Source organism: Erpetoichthys calabaricus, chromosome 12 (genome assembly GCF_900747795.2).
Source record: "Erpetoichthys calabaricus chromosome 12, fErpCal1.3, whole genome shotgun sequence".
Taxonomy (NCBI): domain Eukaryota; kingdom Metazoa; phylum Chordata; class Cladistia; order Polypteriformes; family Polypteridae; genus Erpetoichthys; species Erpetoichthys calabaricus.
In genome coordinates this window covers 101,329,985-101,355,574 of record NC_041405.2, presented here as the reverse complement: position 1 = coordinate 101,355,574, position 25,590 = coordinate 101,329,985, and the positions used below count along the sequence as shown (strand labels likewise).

General features: G+C 35.9%; 1 protein-coding gene across 2 annotated transcripts in view; it reads left to right on the top strand.

The window, feature by feature from the left end:
- Positions 1-25,590, top strand: part of aifm1 (apoptosis inducing factor mitochondrion associated 1) — an 88,389-nt gene that overhangs the window by 52,446 nt on the left and 10,353 nt on the right. For both annotated transcript variants that reach the window (XM_051935335.1, XM_028815929.2), the window contains 5 exons: positions 3,782-3,890; positions 4,188-4,295; positions 10,131-10,219; positions 13,894-14,034; positions 19,637-19,779. In XM_051935335.1, the coding sequence (XP_051791295.1) occupies positions 3,782-3,890; positions 4,188-4,295; positions 10,131-10,219; positions 13,894-14,034; positions 19,637-19,779 (590 nt within the window). The remainder of the gene's footprint in view (positions 1-3,781; positions 3,891-4,187; positions 4,296-10,130; positions 10,220-13,893; positions 14,035-19,636; positions 19,780-25,590) is intronic.

Sequence of the window (25,590 nt, the reverse complement as noted above, 5' to 3'; positions counted from 1 at the left end):
GGGCCCCTACAGGGTTGAGCGTCAAAGCTCTGTACCCATGGTCTCCAAAAGCCACCAGGGCTGTCGCCCCCTCGTGGTCCGGAGGAGGTGTAAGCCCTCCTCCGGTCCTCCTGGGCGTCCCGGCTGGGTATCACCCCCAGCTGCGTGCCACAGCATTTAACCAATTTGCCCTGTAACCGATCAACAATTTTCACTTTAGTTCATTTGACCATTGTTTCTCGGTGCTTGGATTGCCCGTGTACTCATTTCTGTTGTTGATAACCCTTCGGGATAAAATTCTTCAGTAACATTTGGACATAAGTCTTCCTTTATTGGGAACTTAAAGTGAGAAAAATGTATAAGAGCTGAGAGCGCAAGAACTTTGTCTGACAAAAGCATTCACACAAATGAGATGTGAGAAGACCATGGTTGTGGGCCGTTGACGGGAAATGGTTGAGAGGAGGGCGGGACCCCCTCTACCAACTTGAAAAAATCTCTTGGCAATAGTCTTGTCTCATCTCAAGATTTTCTTTTATAATAGAGAGACTTGTATATGATCTATTGTTACAAATGTATTTTCCATACATAATAAGTAACTGCAGAGTTGCAGATGGAAAGAGTACTATGAGAGGTTGATGAATGATGAGAAGGAGAGACAAGATTGGATGATGTAGAGATAATGAGGTGGAGATATGCTCCAGAAAAGAGAGGAATTAAGGTCAGTAGGACCAAGACAGAATACAAGTGTGAATGAGAGGGAGGTCAGAGGAATGGTGAGGATGCAGGGAGTAGAGTTGGCGAAGGTGGATCTTGGGATCAACAGTTCAGAGAAATGGAGAGTGTGAAAGAGGGGTGAAGAAGAGAGTGCAGGCAGGGTGGAGTGGGTGTAGAAGAGTGCCAGGAGTGATTTAGAGTGTACCAGCAAGAGTAAAAGGGAAGGTGTACAAGATTGTAGTGAGACCAGCTATGTTATATGGGTTGGAGATGGTGGCAGTAATGAAAAGACAAGAGACAGAGCTGGAGGTGGCAGAATTAAAGATGTTAAAATTTGCATTGTGTGTGATGAGGATGGATAAGATTAGGAACGAGTACATTAGAGGATCAGCTCAGGTTGGGTGATTTGGAGACAAAGCCAGAGAGGCAAGATTGCATTGGTTTGGACATGTACAGAGAAAAGATGCTGGATATATTGGCAGAAGGATACTAGGGATGGAGCTGCCAGACAAAAGGAAAAGAGGAAGGCCTAAAAGGATGTTTATGGATGTGGTGAGAGAAGACATACATGCAGGTGGTGGGTGTGACAGAGCAAGATGTAGAGGACAGAAAGATATTAACTGAAGACGACGACAGCGGCATGCAAAAATATTTAAATCCCTTTGAAAGTCGTCATGATAGTCTACATGACTAAAGATTTGTACACCTATTTGTTCATTCAGTATTTTCAATGTCAACTCTTACGCTTTAACAATACATTTCCAAAGTCAAAATAAACTCTTCTGTAGATATTTAGCCGAAGAGGAAAAACTCAGAACTTAGTGTTTGCATTAAATTTAAACCTCAGTGCTTTGGTACAAGTGACAGATTGTTCAGAAATGACACACAGGTGACAGTCATTTGACCATAATTAAACATAATTAGGAACTACATTTGAGTTATTTATATCTTCCTCTGGATGTATGGGCAATCACTGCAAAAATGAAGATGAAGAAGCATTCTGCTGATGTGATTAACAGAGTTATTGAAATGCACAAGGCAGGAAATGGCTACAAAAAATATCAAGGAGTTTGAATGTCCCATTAAGTACTATTGGATCCATCATCAGAAAGCAGAAGTTTCATCACAGTACCAAGACTATTACTGGAACAGGCCATCCCTCAAAACTAAACATCAGAGGAAGATTTAAACTGGTGAGATAGGTTATAAAAATCAAGGTGTCACTCTCAGAAGTCTGCAGTGCTCTTTGGCTGAAACTGGAGTGAAGGTGCATGGGTCCACAATTTAAAGAGCTTTCCATAGAAAAGGGTCTCTGTGGGAGGGTAGCAAGAAAGGACTCCTTTACTGAGCTGTGCAAGCGATTAAACTTACCAAAGCATGCCATCGCTCATGGCTTATATTTGCACATAGGGCTTGAAATGGGCAGGTACACCGTATTTACACTTTCCTGTTTCTGCTTTGTGAACCTTGACATAGAAGCACATTGCAGTCTGTCCAGTGGGGCAGACCTGTTCTACTCAATATTGCTTGTTTTTTAACTCCAAGGTAAAAACTATGTTCTTTATAGTATATGCATGTAAGTGCATTCAGAAATCCAATCCTGCTTGAGTTTGTATGCATTTTATACTGCATTGGGAAGAGTAAAAGTAATATGTGCCATTTAATGAAGAGCTATCTAGGTAAGAGTTTTTGAATGGCTAAAGAGTTACCAAAAAAAAAAGAAATCTAAAATATGAAACTAAGGTTCTTTGTGATCTTTACTCCACAATTATAACATGGAAAATAACAAGTACAGCATTAGGGTTATTTTCAAGATGATAGGAAAAAAAAAAAAGATTGTCCAAGAATTTATGTCTCATGTTAATTTTCATCATTTTCATGGTGCTTTTCCTAGGAATTCACTCTTATCTCCTGGGGAATTCCTATATACCTGTAGAGCTGTTAACAAAATTTAATCCCTGCTGCATGTTTTGGGTCTGCTCCAGGTGTTCTTGATGTCTGGTAAACTCCAGAGAGTGTCCTAAGTATATGTTCAAACTGTCCCAATGAATCCCCTTTATTCTAGGGAAGCACTGCTTCTTCTGCAAGGTGCTCCCATATTGCTGAGCTCTTGACAGAAAGCCCAGTGATCCAGTTCAGAAATCTCATTTTGGCTTCTTGTACTCATGATCACATTTGTTCCTTCATTACCCAGAGGTCATAACTGTATGCAAAGATGGGGCTGTCAGCTTACTGGTAAATCAAAAGCTTTGTCTGAGGACACAGCTCCATCTTCACTGCCATGTTTTGATATGACATCTGTAAAACAGGTGTCATTTCATTGATTCATTGGTTAGTCTTGCAGTTATCTGTACAATCACTTTTAAACCAGATCATCTTGTGTTTCGTCTTTGTAATCATAAATTAAGAAAAGCACATCAGTTTTGACATTAGAAATGAGAAGGCAGGAATCCTGGGGTTAAGAAATAATTAGAAGTCATAATTCAAGAGACAGAGGATAGTCAAGATTTGAGAGTACCCGTAATATCTGTGACATATCTGTCTAAAACATGTATTTTACTCAAATTCTGTCTCTTTTTAGCCATTTCAGCCTGCCATTATGCTACATTGATTAACTCATTTCTATATTATAGTATAAAATTGTACTACATTCCATTACACACTCATTATGGGCATCTTAATAGGTTCAGAATTCAACCCATTGGCCACTTCGTGATAAAGTTCTATACCTAATTTTTTTTTATTTTATAAGAACTATAACAAAGAGTCAGGTTTCAAGCCTAAACCTGACTACCCTATATCGGGTCATAAGTCAATATTTATTTACATAGTGCTATTCACCACATTATAAAGCTAAAATGACTATTACAAATATATACTGTTTATAACAATGGCTATTTTGCATTTTGTCTAACCTAATTCAATGATTTTTTTCCCTCTAAACTAGCCCTGTGTTTGGATTGTGCTTTGCTTCTGGTTTTTCTGCATGGTTAGACTGTGGTTCCCCATAATCCTGAATTACAGTAATTGGGTCTGGAAAATGTTTTTTCTTCTTAAAATACACTTACTTTTCCCCCTTTATTTCTAGATTGAAGATTTTAAGTCTCTAGAAACTATATCCCGAGATGTAAAATCTATCACTATTATTGGTGGAGGTTTCCTTGGAAGCGAATTAGCTTGTGCTCTTGGAAGGAGAGGTATACCAAACTTTTAAATCCTTTTTTAAACATATAACTAATTAAATCTGCAATTATATTTTTACAAACTAAGTGAATCCTCCAATTCAGTCAATTTTCATTAGTACAATATATATTTGAGTATAGCATGGTAAACTGAACTGTAAATACTCTGTAGAAAAACACAAAACAAATTAGTAAAGTTTGACATATATTGTCTTTAAACCTCAGCAATACTTTAACATTATTGTATACCTGCAGCTTTTCTGAATGTGCTTTATTTATTTAAAATGGTCAAATATATATTTTTTATCAAAGCACAAGAAACTAGCCTTGAGGTCAACCAGATATTTCCGGAAATGGGCAACATGGGGAAAATATTACCAGAATACCTCAGCAACTGGACCACAGAGAAGGTCAAAAAAGGTATGTGTATTAAATATATTGCATTTTAATGATTCTTTGGTCCAGGTACCTGGCAGATTTATTTTTTTTTAAGTACTACTGAAGCTGAGGTATTGTAAGTTATTTTTGGACTCATGTTAGAACAAAATTTACTTTGTATGGTTGTATGGAATAAGTGAGTACACCCCATGTAGTGCTTTTTTTTTCATTTTTTAACATATGTGGACATACCAAAATTTGATCTTTATTTAGATAGAATCTTTAGATAAAGATGATGAAATTGGGTGTGGGGCGGCACGGTGGTGCAGTGGGTAGCGCTGCTGCCTCGCAGTTGGGAGACCTGGGGACCCGGGTTCGCTTCCCGGGTCCTCCCTGCGTGGAGTTTGCATGTTCTCCCCGTGTCTGCGTGGGTTTCCTCCGGGCACTCCGGTTTCCTCCCACAGTCCAAGGACATGCTGGTTAGGTGGATTGGCGATTCTAAATTGGCCCTAGTGTGTGCTTGGTGTGTGGGTGTGTTTGTGTGTGTCCTGCGGTGGGTTGGCACCCTGCCCGGGATTGGTTCCTGCCTTGTGCCCTGTGTTGGCTGGGATTGGCTCCAGCAGACCCCCGTGACCCTGTGTTCGGATTCAGCGGGTTGGAAAATGGATGGATGGATGAATTGGGTGTGACGATGAAGATTTTAATTTCTTCTACTCCTCCATGCAGAATTCTTTCAGCTGTCTCAACATCTGAGGGGTGTCTTTTTTCAAATCCCAAGCCATCTTCTTAAAGATGGTCTCTCATTCTCCTTCAGCACCCTCAGGTACATTGAATAATTCATACTGGATTCTGTGATGGTGAGATTCTATGCTTTAATGCAGGAAAGGAGCCCCATATCATCATATTTGCACTACAATGCTTTACAGTTGGTTTTTGGTTGTTCTGGTCAAAAACTGTCTTTAGTTTACACCAAACATGTCTCTTGGTGGCCAAGTACATCTCTGTTTGCCTCATCTGTCCAGAGCATGTTGTTGTAGAAATCTTGGGGCCTGTTGTATAAATAGTGTGTACTCTCATATCCACGCTTACTTCGAGAAGTGTACAAAACTAAACTTGACGTAAACTCAGACACATTTTCATGGCATGCCTTACACCATGCATTCGCACATTTCTGCTCGGTTTTGCAAACTGGTTGCACCCAATATCAAAGCAGTGCTACTTTTTCTGTGTGGTCTCCCTTTCTTTTATAGATTCACATCCATGATGCTGGCTTTATCAAATACACCGAAATTAATTGCATATCGTTTACAAATTTAAGGCACTTGATTGTAATCATTCAGTAATGATATAATAGTGCACGGAATGGCCAAACTATTCCAAATACCATAGCTGCTTTAGCATTGTTACTCTCAGTGCACCACTGGTAGTATTTTAAACAATTATATCTGTGTGTGGTATCACAGCTGCACAGCAGCTGATTGAAAATCTCTACAGTGTCAAGAGAACAGAGGCTTATTGGGATAGAGCTTCTAGCCCTGGAGGACATTTATAGCACACTCTGCCTCAAGAAAGCCACCAGTATCTGCATGAATTCCACTCACCCCTGCTACAGCCTGTTTCAACTTCTCCCATTCTACAAACGTTTCAGAGCCTTTCCTGCACATACCTCGAGGCTCAGAAACAGTTTCATCCCAAGAGCTGTAAACGCACTCAATCAGTCCATCAAGTGCTCCTGGTAGAACTTTGTACTTACAATTACAATTACCTCACTGTAAACTTGCACAACCTGAGCCACTTTATGGACCATTTGCACTATCTTCACTTTATGTACATGTATATTGTACTTATGCTTTTATATTGTATACATTTTTCATTGTTTGTTTATCATATTATTTGATCATTTTATAGAAAAATAAGTTTATGGAGAGGTTGCATATTGAATCTCATTGTACCATACAATGACAATAAAGGAATTCAATTCATTTCAACAGAAGAGAGTGTTAATTTACAGAGGATTATGACTGGCTAAGTCGACTTAGATTTCCAAGAACTATCCTCTTGGAGATCTGTGCTATTAGAATACTAAGATGCATTAACATATGTGTATTACATTTAAAAAAATAAATTGTTAAATTCATTAAAATAATGTATACTGTTAATAATTAAATATGCAGGGGCACGATGGCACAGCGATAGTGATAAGCTGGTGCTCCGTCCAGGGATTGTTCCTGCCTTGTGCTCTATGCTTTCTGGGACTGGTTTGACCCTGGATAGATAATATAATTAAACATGTATAATGAAGATTTTTCAATGTTCCTTAAAAGTTTTGAAGAATCTGCGTTCTAAGCTTACAGCTGGTTTTACGTTTATTACAGATGCTTTAATACTATTATTAAAGAAAACAGAAGGACAGGAATCGGGGGTTGGTATGTTTGACAGAGACCGAACTGCTGCAATAAATTAGTCCATCCAGGGTCGCACTCATTCTAGCAAGCATCTTGCCACAGTCGTGAACAATCCGTGGACAGGGCGCTATAATTAAACATGTATAATGAAGATTTTTCAATGTTCCTTAAAAGTTTTGAAGAATCTGCGTTCTAAGCTTACAGCTGGTTTTACGTTTATTACAGATGCTTTAATACTATTATTAAAGAAAACAGAAGGACAGGAATCGGGGGTTGGTATGTTTGACAGAGACCGAACTGCTGCAATAAATTAGTCCATCCAGGGTCGCACTCATTCTAGCAAGCATCTTGCCACAGTCGTGAACAATCCGTGGACAGGGCGCTAGCTCATCACTACCGCTACGCCACCATGCCCCTGCATGTTTAATACATGCTTAATGCATTTCATCATAAAAATTATATCAAATATATAGCTTAGTATTCTAAAATGTTCAGAGAGCTGTAATATCATGAATGGTAATGTATTCTTTGTAGCAATCACTGCCTGTGCACTCCAGTCTACTGGGTCGGGGAATACTTAGAATATGAACCATGTAACATGCTACTTTAGTTATGATGGGGTTTGAGAAACTATAGTAAATTAAACATCAATTTTAAGGTGAAGTTTATGACATTCTAGTTTAATGACAAAATAAACTATGAGATTAAATTGGAAATTTCGAGATTAAAGTCAACATTTCAACTGTAACCTTGCCATAGATCTTTTTTTTTTTTCTCTCTGTGTCCCTATTTTTTTCCCTTACCTTTTGGCCATAATATGCTTCTGTATGACACTCGGACACTTGGCTTTTCATGTTGACTTTGACATCTGACCACTTCTTTTTTATTTTGGGCCCTGTGCAACTTTCTAAAATTGAACTTTTTAAGTGTCACTCGTATCAATTTCCTTTTGTTGGTAATATCACTGCCTAAGCCACCAAATAGTATACTTTACAGTCTGTGGAATTCTTCTTTTTTACACATGCTTTTACCATTGTCTTTTAACAAAATGCTGAATGGAAGGGGCCATTTATATTGATTTGCATATTAAAATTTACAAAAATCCTGGGAGGGGAGGGGCTGTAGGCATGTGCATTAAAATTCACGTTGATTGGGATTTATAAAGGGGAAGCGTGTGGAACTTTACTTATGCACAGTCTTATGCATCTAAATTATTTTGTGCGTACGCACATTTGTTTTTGTCCATACGTCATGTTTTAGTGTGAATTCTATGCATGACGTTATACATGAGGCCCCTGTTCTTTGCCTGGGTATTTATAGGCAAACTTTAGTCTTGCCCTGATGTTCTTTTTGAAGAGCTACCTGGCACCTCACTGATGTAGATCTTTTGTGTAGACAAATGCACTTTTACATCAGCAGTAGTAAGAGCTACTTGTAGGTCCTGTGATGAAATTTTTGGAATTCTCAGACTTCAGCTTCCTTCATTTTGCTCTTGGGCTGAACTTGTTGTGGTGGCCTGATCTGGAAAGGTTGGCACTTGTTTAGTAGAATGTTTGATTTTTAGTTGCCTGGGATAATTTTTAAATCTCTACTCACACCAGATTTATAACATTTATGAGAGTGCTCTTTCGATTTAGGTATGGTGATAATATATTTCAGTAACAAGTTTCAAGTCTAACTAAATTTCTGGAGTTTGAATAAGACCGGTTCCTACAAGATCCTTGATAAAGGAGTTTAAGTTGAATTATTAAATGTTTTGCGCATATGGAGCTAGAGTGTATTTTATGCATGGCTGCCTTCCACTCCTTTTCTGAAATATTAAGTGAAAGGTCTTTTCCCCACTGTATCCAGGGATCTTTGAAAGGAAGGGACTACAAAATGTTGTTACATAGTATAGATATGCTATGTGAGTCTTCAAAACTGATCAGTCTTTCCTCAGGAATGGAAGTGGGTGGGAGGTATGAAAAATTGGACAGGTTTTGTTTAGCAAAGTTTCTAACTTGAGAGTAGCAGAAAAATTGTGTTGATGAGAAGTTAAACTTAAAGTGTAATTGTTTGTGGGATGCAAAAATATTATCTATTTACAGTTCTCAGTGTTTTAATCCCAGACATTTTTCAAACATTAAATACTGTGTATGTTTGAGGAAGTAGAAAACGGTGGTTGTCACGTGGAGGTACAATAGATAAAAGCTTCTCTGTTTTAAAGTATTTCCTACATTGGTACCATATTCTGAGTGAATGAATGAATGGCAGTTGGATTATTAGTATATTGATAATAATTTGTATTTACTGGAGCACAAAGCAGGGAACATAAAGAAGTACTGCAAGATTTTAATTCTATTGCAGACCACGCTTGTGTATATTCATCAATTTGTGTCGATGTCCGGGTCTTTATACCTTATATATTTGTCGCTCAGGAGTAAAATTGAAAGTTGGGTAGTGCCATGCCCCCTTCTGCTTTAGGTCAATGTAGAGTCTCCCTTTGGATGTGTGCATGTTTCAAATTCTAAATAAATGAGGATATGATTTACAAATAATTTTTTAAGAAATTAGATTCAATGTATATTAAGATGCGTTGAAATAGAAAAAGAAGCTTGGGAAGGATGGTCATCTTAACAGTGTTGAATCTCCCTGGTAATTTGAGGTGGATGGCAGACCATCTATTCACATCTGCATTTTTTTCCATGCAGACAGCACATTTTGTTGAAAAAGAGCTGTGTGTCCACATATGTTAAAATAAATTAACGGGGTATACTTAATTTTTCACATGAATGTTTAACTTCTATTTTTATTTACATATTAACTACTAATTCTGCCTTCAGGACTTCTGTAACCCTACTGCTTGTACATGTCTGGTAAATGAATTCCTTTCACACATCTCTCTCATAAGATGACTGACTCACAGTGTTTTAATTGTAAATTGAAACTTAGTTCTGATATTCCACCTTAAGTAGCAGTCTCTAAACGTATGTATTTTAACATCTGTCTAGAGAAAAAGTGTTAGCATTCTAAAATTAAGTTCCTTGATATATAGAACATTTGTAGAGTGGTTTCCTAAACATTCTGCTGTACTCCTAGATGAGATAAAACATCGGTGAAAAAAATGCAAAGAAATAAGTGCTTTCTTTTCTGGAAGGCAAATGCTTAGAAATATTATATACTCTGTATATAAAACAGATATTTATGAATTAAGATGATAATACTGTGCAGTTGGCTATCAAACATAAGAATCATTAGAAACCACTTATTCAGGGCAAAGGGTCATCTTATTTATTGGGGAAAATCTAGTGTATTGATCATAGTCATGTAACAGATTTCCTGTGCAGATTGGAATTTGAAAACAAGATAATGTATATACATATAAATAAGAAAATGCAGAGACATTGTAAACATTTGTAACAGATTTAAAGGAAAGCTTCATTAAAAAATGGAGGCTTATCTTACATATTTTCTTTTTATGCTTTTCATGTAGAGGGTGTGAATGTGATGCCAGACTCCGTTGTAAAATCAGTGAATTATGAAAATGGAAGACTGTCGATTAAACTAAAAGATGGCAGAATGGTAAATATTTTCCTTATCTAAAGTTAATTTAAATGGGCAATCTATAGATCAAATTAATATGAATTGTATGAAACGTTGTACATCACCATAGATTACTACTTATCTTCATAAAATTAAAACTTGAAGGGTGTAATTGTGTGAAGCCTTTGTAGAATATTTTTGTAAGGACTGGAGCATTCTGGTTTAATGCAAACCAGTGTTGTTCTTATACAGTGCTTATATGAGTGATTGAATGAATTGAATGTTTCTGTTGGCCTTTATGGGACTTTTCAGAATAAAATTATTGAAAGACCGTTTATAAAACAAACGAGCAGTGTTTCTTATTGAAATCTGATATGGCAGTGGGGGCAACTCTTTAAGGGGAAAATCCATCTTGGTAAATATCACTGTCTTAGTCTCATGACCATTTCCATTATATTGTAATGCTTACAAATAAATTTTTTCAATTTATTCATACATATTTTTCATACATATTTTAATGCTTAATGGTTATGATTATTATTACTTTTGCATAGTGCTAAGCTGGGCAATTAAAAAAAACAGAGCTTTTAACTATTTTTTTAATAATATTAATAATTAATAATATACAGTGTATACGTTAACAAATAATAACAATAAATAAACACAAAAAGAAATTCAAAGTTTCTCTGAATACATAAAGATTAAAATGTAGCTGCCATGATGCACGCAAACTGCTTATTCAAAATCTATTAATTCTTTGCAAGTTAGTAATGTCTTCTTGTTATGAACACACATCATGTACAATAAGTACATCCCCAATGTTTTGATAAGCATCTTGAGAACAATGTTAAGTTGAAACAATCAAATAAAGTTTCAGTAAAATTCCATTTATAAACTACGTAGTATGCTATAAAACTCGGATTGTATGTTGGTACAGCCTACATGAAACTGCATACCACGACAAAGTTTTGAGTTGGTCATTATCTGAACATGAAGCTTGAATGTAATTTAAGAGCTTGCATTAAGTCAATTTAAAGTTAAAAAAACAAATGTTGACATCCCTTACTGAAAGTATATGCATGTTGTCTTTAGCTTACCCTATGACTGCTTGCACAGCTTCCATCCTATAATGAATAAGGTAGCTTGGGAAATATAAAATGCATTGGACATGAAGGTTGTAAGCAGATACAGTGTTCTGTCATTGTCCAAAAGACATTCATGGTATCTAGTTGAACAAATCAGTTGGTTTGATTGTCTGTATAGCAATTAATAAATAGCTTGACTGGTTTATCAGTGCAGTACAATCACAATGAAATCTGGTTATGAAGTCAGTGTCTAGGTAATCATAACATCGCAAATGAAAATGTATAGCTAATAGACATGTTTAAGTACCATATGGTATCAAATTGATTTTACTTTGCCTGCTAAAACACCCACAATAGGCAATGAACATTTCCTTTAAACCATGACTTTGCATAAGCTCTAACAAATTAATTCAATAAAAAAATACCTTGTGCATATAGTTTTCACAGCATTAATTCCCAAAATAATTAAGTGTAGAGTAAAAAATAGTTATGGATTTTCATTATTTGTATAATTTTGTAGCAGCAAGTGTGGTGGAAAATTTTGCAGCGGTAGCCCCTGCTAAATTTTCTATGTGCAGGAAACAATGAAACACATAAACATTTGAAATTAAAAAATAAGTATACATTAAAAATCACAAAGAACCCAAAATACACCCCTAGTAATGAATATCCTTTTCTGCTAATTGAATGTGCCATCTGTCATTTTGAACAAACTCTTAACTCCATAACACTTTTTTTTTTTCTTTTCAGAAATCACACTTAACTTTTGAAGTAGCCAATTATTTCAAAAGTGTCATGAGCTATAAAGATGTTTTGCCATTTTTGTCAGTGCTGTTTATAATGGTTTATAATGCGGGTGACACAGTGGTAGCGCTGCTAAATTGCAATAAGGAGTTTGCATCAGTGGTTCTCCCTGTGGGGAGTTTGTATGTTTACATTAGCATTCTCTGGGTGCTCCAGTTTCCCTCCATCAGTTTAATGACATGCAGTTTAGATGTACTGTTGTTACTGAATTGGCCTAGTTATGCGTATGTTCAGCCTATGATTTATATTGCCTTGCTCCCAATAATTGGTGGAATAGGATGAAACTGCCCTGTGATCCTGCCCTGGGTGAGTAGATTAAGAAAATGAGTGTATGGGTGGATGTTTAAAATGTTCAGAACAAAAAAATCATATTGGCACCAGTCATTTTCTACATTTGCTATTTCTGTCTATCACTTGACATAGCACCTTCTCCAGTGATCAATATGAAAAAAATTTTACTTCAGAACAGATCACACTGTTATTATTAAATAATCAAGAAACAATATCAATGCAAAATATGCAATTGACTGGATTTATTACACTAAAGGAGTAATATTAGATGACATTGCATTCGATTTGGGCTAAATAAGGTACAGTAAAGATGAGATTAGCCTTTAATCATGATTTTAATTTGAACATTGCGTGTAATAGGGTAATACCAAAGTGTGTCATTTAAGGTATCTTTTCACCAAGAATATGTCTGATTTGATTAGGTTTCGTTTCCTGCTTAAAAATAAAAAAATATTGCATAGTATTGTCACATTCATGTACACAATTAAAACATTGTAGATATCCATCCATCCATTATCCAACCCACTATATCCTAACTACAGGGTCACGGGGGTCTGCTGGAGCCAAACCCAGCCAACACAGGGCGCAAGGCAGAAAACAAACCCAGGGCAGGGCGCGCACACACACAAACAGACCCACACACTAAGCGCACACACTAGGGACAATTTAGAATCGCCAGTGAACCTAACCTGCATGTCTTTGGACTGTGGGAGGAAACCCACATGCAGGGAGGATCCGGGAACTCTCCTAACTGCGAGGCAGCAGCGCTACCCACTGTGCCACAGTGGCACCCCATTGCAGATATAATTTTTATTAGTATTAGATGATGTTACAGTGCTTGATGTTAGGATTTGAGATACACCGCCCAAAATGAGTGGATCTAATAAGGAATTGCAAATCAAAATTGCGAGTTCTATGAGTATGCTTTCTTCTTTGTTCAGGCAGCACCAGTCACATTTACACTGCCTTAAGACACTTGAGCCAACGTAGCTTGCACTTGGTCTTTTGGCTAGTGTTTTGGAATTCCTTACTTTTAGCAAGAACTTACTCTTGGCAGTTTAGCATAACATTAATCTTAAACATTATTCAGTGACAGAGTTCACTTTCAAGATTGATGACAGCTGTGATTTCTTCTTAGATTTACTAAAGTTTTTTTTTTTTTTTTTTTAAATTATATGAAAAGTTAATTAATCTGTTTTGAAACCTAAGAATAAGTACCTTTTATGTAACAGAATATATATTAAAATATTCTGTAATTGACCAAGGTTTTATTAATGTTGACAAATATGTTTTATCCTAATATATTAATTTGTATGAGGGTTAACTGTATATTTTCCTTAAATTGTGAACACATTTAAGCCTAAAGTAATCATACTTTAACTTTTTTATTCTTGGTATTTTGATATTTAATTTGTTTTAGATGCCCAGTATTTTTTTAAATACTGTTTTGTTTTTTTACAGTGTCATTTTGAAATCTTATTACACTATTGCCATCAAAAAGGTAAAAATTATGAATCTATATTCTTGTGGTAGGTGAAAACAGACCACATTGTGGCAGCTGTTGGTTTAGAGCCAAATGTTGAACTTGCGAAGTCAGGAGGCCTTGAAGTAGACTCTGATTTTGGAGGGTTTCGGGTGAACTCAGAACTCCAGGCACGATCAAACATATGGGTGGTAAGTATTGTTTGTTATATTAATCTATGACCATATTTCTAAGGATTGTACATATTTAATTATGATCATCCTGGTCATATTAGGAGATGGAACTTCTATTAAAATCTAAAATTTAGCAAAACTTACTTCAGATAAATGCTTACTTAAAAAAAAAAAACTAAATGTCAGTCTTTTACTAAGTTTTTAGGAATAACACCATTTGCGTGAAATTTAATTTGGAGATGCTCCAAATAATATGGCTTCAATATACAGTGCATCCGGAAAGTATTCACAGCGCATCACTTTTTCCACATTTTGTTATGTTACAGCCTTATTCCAAAATGGATTAAATTCATTTTTTTCCTCAGAATTCTACACACAACACCCCATAATGACAACATGAAAAAAGTTTACTTGAGATTTTTGTAAATTTATTAAAAATAAAAAAACTGAGAAATCACATGTACATAAGTACTAGCAAAATACCCGCGCTTCGCAGTGGAGTAGTGTGTTAAAGAGGTTATGAAAAAAAAAAGGAAACATTTTAAAAATAACATAACATGATTGTCAATGTAATTGTGTTGTCATTGTTATGAGTGTTGGTGTCTTTTATATATATATATATATATAATATACACACACACACACACACACACACACACACATAAACATATATATACATATACATATATATACATATCTACATATACACATATCTACATATACATACGTATATATAGATATACACATCCATATATACATATACAAATTTACATATCTACATATATATATATATATATATAAATATAGACATACATATATACATACATACATTCACACATATATATATATATACTGTATATATACATATCTACTTATTGGCTCCTGTATTTAGGATATAGCGGGTTGGATAATGGATGGATGGACATCTGTATGCATAGCCCTATTTGCCCGTTTTCATTTTTTTTCTTTCTTCAGTAATATTTCAGTAAACCCGGAGCTTGTCAGTTCAAATCCTGGTACTGACACCACTGTGTGACCCTGAGGTCACCTGCCTGTGCTGCAAAAAACAAAAGTAATGTAACAAATTGTACCTCAGATGTTGTAAGTTGCTGGAATAAAGGCATAAGTAAAATAGATAAATATGTATTATACACATAGGAACTATTCATTTATTTTCAGTTAAGTCATCTGCAGCAAACTTTTATAAATGAGGGTTTCTCATTTTTAGATAGTGCAAACTGTTTCTTCTTCATTGACGTTTTCTCTTGGAGAGCTTTTTTCATTTCATTGAAAATTAAAGCAGCAGCTGCCAAAATATGTAGCTTTCTTATTCATTTTTCAACATTGTGTAAAATAAATGTATAAAGTAACATAAAAGGTTTAAATACTGGTTATCCTTTTACACTAAAATATTACTAAAGAGATACAAAAAAAGTAAAATGGATATGTTCTTTTTCTTTAAGGAGATTAAATATTACTGAAGAAAGAAAAAAAAAAATTAAACAGCCAAATGGGGCTATGCATACGAACTTAAAAGGTTTAAGTAAAACAGAAATCTATATTTTATTTTTACTTGCTTAACTTGTGGAGGGTGTATCCTGTAGCAAAGCCCTAACTTTTTTCGTGAAAGCCCGTTTCAGTCAATAAGTCTTAAAAAAACGTGTAAAGATATTGACAATAAGCTAAGCAAACCCAGGACGACATGGAATCGTTTAAATCAAGTATCATTACATCTTCCTTTCTTAAAGAGAAGTAAGGCAGTACTTATAAGCTTACATATTTATATATAGACATACATACATATATATATATATATATATATATATATATATATATATATATATATATATATATATCTATATATATCTATATCCGAAGCCGTGCAAGCACACTCTTGAGAATGCAACGTATAGTTGTACAGAAGAAAAGCAATCTTGCCTCAAATGAATGGCAACCTTTTGTAGGTCTATGAACTTAATTTAAACTTTAGGTTTACACGGTGCTTTCTTTCCGAAGTACCTGCACTCATGAATATGTCTGTATGTGTCAGTCGGTCAAATCCACGCGCTTCGCACCGGCGAAGTACCGCTTTTAAATTTTTATTAAGAAGAAAATAAAACCTTTTTAAATTGAGGGAAAATATACTAATAACAGTTTGTTAAGGATCTGTTTTTTTGTGAAGCTGCCTTTACTCGAGTGATCACTTCGACCTGACTTGGTGGCCAACTATAAGCGTTACCTGGTAGGTAACCACCCATACAATCAGATTGTGAATCAGACTACGAATGCCGTGAATGTAATTACACACTCACTGCACTTGCTTACGGTAATCGAACCTCGGACATCAGCGCTAGAGGGGCTTAGCAGCGGTGAAGTATTGCTTTTAAATTTTAAGTAAGAACAAAAGAAAACCTCAGAGGTTCGATTCCCGTAAGGGAGTGAAGTGAGTGGCTGGTTACCTACCAGGTAACGCTTATGGTTGGACAGCAAGTGACGTAACATCAGCCACTGTGCCTTCAGTTGTGAGAAGCAGATCATAGAATGATTGAAAATAGTTTTGCATTTACCTTTTTAGTAAAAGGCGAGCTTTTGAGCCTGAGAAATCACCCCGTAAATGCACACGTTTAATTGCACATGTGTTAATATGTATGCTTACACAGTATTAAAAGACACTCAAAAATTAACGTCATTTACCTTCGTTCCTGCGTTTGACTCGTGCTGTAAATCTCTTCCTTGTTTTTAGTTCACGTGATTACGTAGGAGGCGTGATGACGCGATACATGACTCCGCCTCCTCCATTAGAGTATATGGACAAAAAACATGTTCCAGTTATGACCATTACGCGTAGAATTTCGAAATGAAACCTGCCTAACTTTTGTAAGTAAGCTGTAAGGAATGAGCCTGCCAAATTTCAGCCTTCCACCTACACGGGAAGTTCGAGAATTAGTGATGAGTCGGTCAGTCAGTCAGTGAGTCAGTGAGGGCTTTGCCTTTTATTAATATGTATAGATTCATAGCCTTTGCTCAATACTTTGTCGATGCACCTTTGGCAGCAATTACAGCCTCAAGTCTTTTTGAATATGATGCCACAAGCTTGGCACACCTATCCTTGGCCAGTTTAGCCCATTTCTCTTTGCAGCACCTCTCAAGCTCCATCAGGTTGGATGGGAAGCGTCGGTGCACAGCCATTTTAAGATCTCTCCAGAGATGTTCAATCGGATTCAAGTCTGGGCTCTGGCTGGGCCTCTCAAGGACATTCACAGAGTTGTCCTGAAGCCACTCCTTTGATATCTTGGCTGTGTGGTTAGGGTTGTTGTCCTGCTGAAAGATGAACTGTCGCCCCAGTCTGAGGTCAAGAGCGCTCTGGAGCAGGTTTTCATCCAGGATGTCTCTGTACATTGCTGCAGTCATCTTTCCCTTTATCCTGACTAGTCTCCCAGTCCCTGCCGCTGAAAAACATCCCCACAGCATGATGCTGCCACCACCATGCTTCACTGTAGGGATGGTGCCAGGTTTCCTCCAAACGTGATGCCTGGCACTCACACCAAAGAGTTCAATCTTTGTCTCATCCGACCAGAGAATTTTCTTTCTCATGGTCTGAGAGTCCTTCAGGTGCCTTTTGGCAAACTCCAGGCGGGCTGCCATGTGCCTTTTACTAAGGAGTGGCTTCCGTTTGGCCACTCTACCATACAGGCCTGATTGGTGGATTGCTGCAGAGATGGTTGTCCTTCTGGAAGGTTCTCCTCTCTCCACAGAGGACCTCTGGAGCTCTGACAGAGTGACCATCGGGTTCTTGGTCACCTCCCTGACTAAGGCCCTTCTCCCCCGATCGCTCAGTTTAGATGGCCGGCCAGCTATAGGAAGAGTCCTGGTGGTTTCAAACTTCTTCCACTTACGGATGATGGAGGCCACTGTGCTCATTGGGACCTTCAAAGCAGCAGAAATTTTTCTGTAACCTTCCCCAGATTTGTGCCTCAAGACAATCCTGTCTCAGAGGTCTACAGACAATTCCTTTGACTTCATGCTTGGTTTGTGCTCTGACATGAACTCTCAACTGTGGGACCTTATACAGACAGGTGTGTGCCTTTCCAAATCATGTCCAATCAACTGAATTTACCACAGGTGAACTCCAATCAAGCTGCAGAAACATCTCAAGGATGATCAGGGAAAACAGGATGCACCGGAGCTCAATTTTGAGCTTCATGGCAAAGGCTGTGAATACTTATGTACATGTGCTTTCTCAATTTTTTTATTTTTAATAAATTTGCAACAACCTCAAGTAAACTTTTTTCACGTTGTCATTATGGGGTGTTGTGTGTAGAATTCTGAGGAAAAAAATGAATTTAATCCATTTTGGAATAAGGCTGTAACATAACAAAATGTGGAAAAAGTGATGCGCTGTGAATACTTTCCGGATGCACTGTAAATATGCAAAAGGACAACGGTAAATAAATTCCCCAACAACCCACAAAAATCAGACTGAGCTAATGTTACAGGGTTGTTACAAGGTTGGAAATAGTGGTGCTCAGGATCTGATTTTTATTTACTTATTTTTTTTAAGTTACTTAATTTTGGTAGGCAGGAACAGAGTCATAATTGATCATTTATTTCTCCAAATTAACCTGTGAAATGCAGTATTTTGTTGTGTGATGAATAAGAAGAGACAAAACACTACAGATGACATATGCTATGGTTTGAATTGAATGGAAATGGAATCACTTAGTTTCAACATTTTCTTTCTGTCTGAAAGGAAATCTCATAGGCAATAACTGTTATAGTAAAATCAATGCTGTAGTTCATAAAGGCTACCAGATGTGCTAGGTATTTTTTATGCTTTGAACAGTGTCAAAAAGTTTCAGCGACACTGTACTCTCCACTTAACCTGTTCACTCTATAGGCGAACAGGTTTTAGTCCAAATGCATATAGGGAGCAAAACTGGCTATTAGTTTTCTATATAGTTTAATTATGATAGATGTCAAGATAGGTTTGTAGCCATTGAGTAAACCATAAGAATGCCTTTGGAACATGTATACTAGCTCACAGCTTTAAGCAGTTGGAACTTTTACCTACTTGACTGAAAAACTAAAAACATCTGCAAAAGTAGGAGCAATCTGACTAGCACAGGATTTTAGTGTGCTTGGTGAAATCAAGATGTGTTGAGATAGTCTCTTGTTTTTCCTGCTTGCAGAAAAGTTTTGCATTGTGTTCCTGAATGATGAAAGGACAGTTTGTAGAACACCTCTGCTTGTCAGAGTGAAATCCACCATTTCATGTTTTTGGAGCATCAAGCCTAAAGTAGACGTCATGTGTTGCCATGCACATTCAGTTGTCTTTATTGCATATTTTATTTATTTATTTATTTTATTTTTCTGTATTTAACATTGGCAAATTTTCATGTTTTGAATTTAGGTTTACTGGTTTAAAAGTTACCCTCCCCTCCTTTACATACTTTTATGATTTAGTATTTGTATTTAGTACTAAAGATGACCCAGTTCTATCTGTTTATAGTATAAATATGTTTCTCTTAAATTTTTAATGCATTCTTTTTTCCAGTTACTTGATTTATTTTATTTTTCAATATTGATTACTGTATAAAATGTAATTTTCTTCAACCTATAGGCTGGGGATGCAGCTTGCTTTTATGATATTAAACTGGGACGTCGGCGTGTTGAACATCATGACCATGCTGTAGTCAGTGGCAGGCTAGCTGGAGAAAACATGACTGGGGCAAACAAACCATACTGGCACCAGTCCATGTTCTGGTAAGGGTTGATTTTATTGCATAATAAATGAAAAATGTTGAAAAAAAAAAAGATATGGAACTGAGTTTTGTTAATTTTAAGTTATTGTTTAATTTTGTTTGTCTATAATTGAAATTTAATAACTGCTATTTTAACCTTCAACTAAATTTTTCTTTTAATTTTCTGAATAGATTAGACAAAATGCCTATTGTTGCTTGACAATATGAAGACTATGTTTACTTGTGCATTTTTACTTTTTTCTTTTTTTTTTCTAATTATGCGTTTGTCTAACCTATGTGTTTGTAGCCTAAAACCTTACACAGTGGTTATTGCTGAAAGCGAAGCAGCTCCAAATGTGTTGAGAGTAGTTTTCAGTGGAAGTTAAATATGAGACTACATTTACATTTCAGAGCTACATTTTAGGTTTAAGCAGAACAAAATAAAGCAATACTGACTTGTTGCATTTTGAAAAGTTTTTTTTTTTTTTTTTAAAAAGATGATTTTCATGTGAGATATGACAGCACATGATACAGAGCTTGCTTTAGGGGTTATGCTATGTTAGTGAGGCAAACAAATGAGAGATTGACTATTAAATAAAACTGCACAATCATGTTGTACTGTACTATGTGTAAAGTGGGAAATAAGTAACAATTTTTCAGACTACGATAGAAGGGACAGTAGGAATGTGACCAACTATAGTGACGTGCTGTACTTTGTGTAACCTCTTGATTTTTGTGAATACTTTCTGAACCTCTGTAGTTTTAATAAGCAATACAAAGCCTATTCTAGAAATTATGGAGGCAAGAAAGTTCTTACATTTTTCATACACTGAGCTAACTGGATGGCACCATGGTGTAATGGTAAGTGCTATAGCATAAGTAATCTTGGGTAAGTCACTGTGTAGAACTTGTATGTTGGGTTAATTGGTGTCTCAAAATTTGCTCACTGTGGAGAATTGTGGATGTATGCATGAGTTTGTCTTACTATGAGTGGTATCCCATCAAGTGCTAGTTCCTGCTGTGTGTATAAAACCTTCCAGAACAAATGGAGTCTTACTGTCACCTTGAAGTAGAGTCATGGATGAATTTTATGACTTGGTCTTTATTGCTGGTTCATTTTTAGAATTACTGATTGAGCAAAGATTGATATTTTATTATTCTCTGCAGATGGTTCTTTTCATATATTTTCTCTGACTCCACAGTGGTAGCATCTGTACTTCTATGTGCGAAGCAATACATGACTTCTAATTCTGAGTAACTAACAAGGGAGGATGGGAACATGCATTGTAATGTAGTTGAAAAGAAACTTCACTCTCCTACTTCACACTAACAGCATCGCAGTCAAAAAAATAATTGGGGCAAAATTCATTACTGGACAATATTAAATTAATTCTTTTCGAGTTAATTCACCTGTTCAGGGATAGCTTATCATTATTGGTATAGTAGGCTTGCATGTAGGAGATGCTTGTTTAAAAAAGATGCAAAATACAGTAGGTATACAATTAATGATACGGCTCAGAAGTTTGAAACATTTTTAATATTCTTTGTACTGTGTCTTAACTTTAAACCATGATCCCATTATTTTTACTTTACAATGATGTATCAATTCAAACCTTTTACAAGTTAGCTCCTTTTGTCTGGGCAGAATAGCTGTTAGACATTTAATAAATAAACAAATAAATGAATAAAGTTATTGATCAACTGTGAGCTTATTATTCTTAGGGGGTAGGCTAGGACTCCAATTCAAATACTAAAGTGGGGAGAAGTCCGTAAAATATAGACTAGCAGGATGCAAGTTGTCATCAAAACTTTTTCATTTGAGTACAGTTTAGACCAGGGATTCCCAAACTATTTTGGGCAAGAGACCCCTTTTCCAAAATGAACTGATACCTCAGACCCCCATAGCCAAATTACTTTAAAAATCCTATCTCTAGTTTTTTTCCTATTGATACAAAATACTTACCGATTTAAAAGCTTTGCGGTTGGTTAAGTGAGTAAACTTGACATCATTTTCTCATCAAAATTTAACAAAATAAATAGACATAAAATTCAGTAAATATCAAGTGTAATTAATAATTATTAATATAAATTACGTAAAAATACTTAAGTAGGTAATTATTTTTTGAAAAAAACATTTAAATCGCAAAGTAAAGATAAAAAAATAAAAAATTCAGTGTGATGGATGAACCTGGTGACTTTCTACCAATCTAGCTAAATCTGGTTCAATATTGGTGAGTTGCAGCCTTAAATCTCCGCGTTCGTTGATTTTCAAACAGTTTCTTTGTTTTGTCAAAATGTTTGTAACCACACTGAAGCCTTTTTCGACTAGGTATGATGATGGAAAAGCGATAAGGTATTTTTCAGCAATGTTCCACAATGCAGGATACTGTTTTTCAATGTTGCGCTGCAACCAGAACTTCTGATAGCCTTGGTTGAACTTTTGCTTAAGGTCCTCGTCTGTGCTGATGGTGATCAACTCTTCTTGCATTATCACATTAGCTTCTTCCATGGCTGTGATATTGTACGGATTTATTATCCATTGAGGAATTTGTAAATTTAAGAGATCCTCAAACCTCTTAGTAAAATCCTTGTGTAATGCGTCCAAGTGAGTGACATATGATAAAATAACATCGTCTTGAAGCATTTCTGGTAATTTTGACAAATGCGGAAACTGTGAATATTCTTTTCTGCTTAAATTTTGTTTATAAAGGATAAGTTTACCCACAAAGGCCGATATTATTGATTTTGTTTTAATCAAGTTGAGATCGTCACCCTGCAGCTGCAAATTAACTTTGTTAAACATACCAAAGATATCAGTCAAGTAATAAATATCTGTTTTACAGTTGTTCAGATTTTCTTTCAAATTCGGATCTTTTTCTTGTAAAAACTCCCAGATTCAAAAATAGTTGAAAATCTTGCTAAGCAAGAGCCTCTTGATAGCCAGCGAACTTCAGTGTGCAGAAGTAACCGAGTAAAGACTTCGTCGTTTTCCTCACATAGCTGAGCAAATAACCGAGAGTTCAAAGAATTGCTTTGAATCTTGTTGACAGCATTTATAACATATTGTAAAGACTGGTGCAATCTAGGACACAGATTTTTTGCTACTAAATGCTGTCTGTGAATCACGCAGTGAATGACCAGTACCTCAAGCAGTTGTAGCTTTAAGTGAGCTATAAAACCTCGATGACGACCAACCATAGATGGTGAACCATCAGTCGCAACAGAAACAATGTTCTTCCATGGAATAGCTTTGTCGGTAAAAAAACGTTCCACGGCCTGAAAAATCGATTCTCCTCTGGTATCAGTCTCTAAATATGTAGCAAAAAGCAGTTCTTGGCACATATTTTCATCTTTAATATATCGAACATATCCTAACAACAGAGATTCATTGCCGGGTAATGTAGACTCGTCCAACTGGAGAGAGAATCTGTTGGTCTGTAAGAAATTGCATAAAATGTTTTCCACGTCGTGACCCATCTCGTCTATTCGTCTCTGAACGGTGTTATTGCTCAAAGGAATTCTCTTTATAATATCATGTGCGGGCTTGTGCAATACATTGTTGAGGACCTCCGCAATGGCTGGTAAAATAAGCTGCTCTCCAATTGTGTGGGGTTTCCCCGACTTCGCTATTAGTAAAGATATATTATAGGACGCTCGTAAACCATCAACGTCTTGCATAGATGATGACGCAAACATCGATCTTATGGATGGCCTTTTCTCTAGTTTTTCTTTAAGTGCTTGAAAGAATGACAAGGGCTTACTTTTTTTGTCAGCATGTACTCTTGATAAGTGGTCCTCCATTTTTGAAGGCTTCATGGCATCGTTACTGAATACTTTTTCACATATGAGACACATCGGCAAGTGTTGATTTGATAGAGATGGAATAAATCCAAACTTCAAGTAGTCCAAACTGTATTGTCTGCATTTTTATTCGTGTCTGCCATCATAAAACTCGCAGTAAACTTGCAAATCAAAAAAAAAATATATGTTTAAGAAACTACTTAAAAAAACAATAATAAAACGCACGTAGGTAACTAAGCACTTTGTAAATTCTTTTTCAATCACTTTATTTTAATTCACTTTATTTAACTATGTAATCACTTTGTAACCTCTTGAAATAAATTAGTAGATGAGTGTATTATCATTCAAGCTTCAATGAATTTCAAAACGCAAATGAACTTTCAACCTAAGTGCAAGCTTGTTATATAGTAAAATATCAGGAGCATGTTTGGACTTGAACTTGATCATGATTTCGTTCGTGTTAAATCGCGTATATGCGTCAAATACAGAACAAGTCAAAACGTGCCCGAAAGACTTATACGCTCGAACTCATTATCTTGCACGAACTTGTCCACGCTTAATGACTTGCCGAGTTTTTCATCTTGTACGAACTTGTGCACGCTTATCGACTTGTTGAGTTTTTTAAAAGTACAACAATGATACTTCCTACTAAAATATTAGTCATTCTTATAACAAGTTGGTACACGTAACAAAACTTATACAGTATCTTGAAAGTTTCAAATAAGAACTTGTGTTAATTAATAGGGGTCGATTTTTAGACCTCGTCGACCCCCAAAATCAGTTTTCGTTTTTGTCGACCCCTGGGAAACCGATTTCGACCCCAAGGGGTCGATATCGACCACTTTGGGAACTTCTGGTTTAGACATTGGTTTTTGTAGGTTAGGAATCCTATTCAGATTGGGTTGGGCTGGGTGGATATTAGGAGTGTTTAATGGTTATATGATGTCCAGTTAACTTGTCTTGAGGGTGTACACTGAATAATCTTATCAATTATACTCGATGATTAATGTAAATTTACAGTAAATTGGAAAATGTAATTGCCATACTGTACTGTAATAGCTGAAACAGATTTTTAGACATTAAGTTCATAGATGCATGTGGGTTTTATTTCGGCTAAAAACCCCAATATATTGAGGCTTTTAGAGAGTTAATGAGTTAAGTATGCTTACTTAAAGGCAATATTAAAACATTTTTGCCAAATTCTAAAAAGGCTTTGGACAATTCCTTCAATGGAAAATGTGATTTTTATTGTCCCCCTAATAAAATAGGACTTTCTTTTCTCATCATGTTCTAAATTGTTCTTTTGGGATTTGTTCGGTTGAATAGATAGATAGATAGATAGATAGATACTAAGATAAAAGTGAAAAGTGAGCACTGTAGTGTGAAATATAACAACATAATTTTCAGTATATAGTAGTCTATCCTACCATCTGATCATAAAACGAACGGTGCTGTAAATAGATTAGGAGTAGTAGTGGTTATTCCAATACTGTCTGACAGGAAGGCAAAGATTTATTTTTTTCTTCTGTATGGTGTGAGTATAGAATAGTCCCAAAACACGTGGTCAAGCAATGCAGGTCCTGATGACATTGTTCACAATTAGTTTTGTCCTGGGTAGATTTTAGACAATCAGTATTGAGGGACATGCAGTTTATAGTTTTTAGGTAAAATTAAACCAAACTTTTCACAGATCAATGAAGACTGCATCAGGTTGTTCCTATGAAAGTAACTGTTCTTGGTTTGAAGTCTGACAGTAAATTTGTTTCATACACAACTGACTCCAAAGCATATCAATATGTTTTCCTAAACAAAAATAAACCTTTTAGATAGATAGATAGATGGGAAATGTACCATTGCATCATTTTTGGGTTATTAAGCAGTGTGTGTATTTTTAAATTTAATTAATAACCATTTGGGGTTATTTAGGGGGTCACAAATTGATGATGAAATGTGAAAATAATAATCTACTTCTCACCCTTTCTAGGTATTCCCTGTTCTTTACATCATGTAGGCGAGGGAAAGTAGTAGCTAT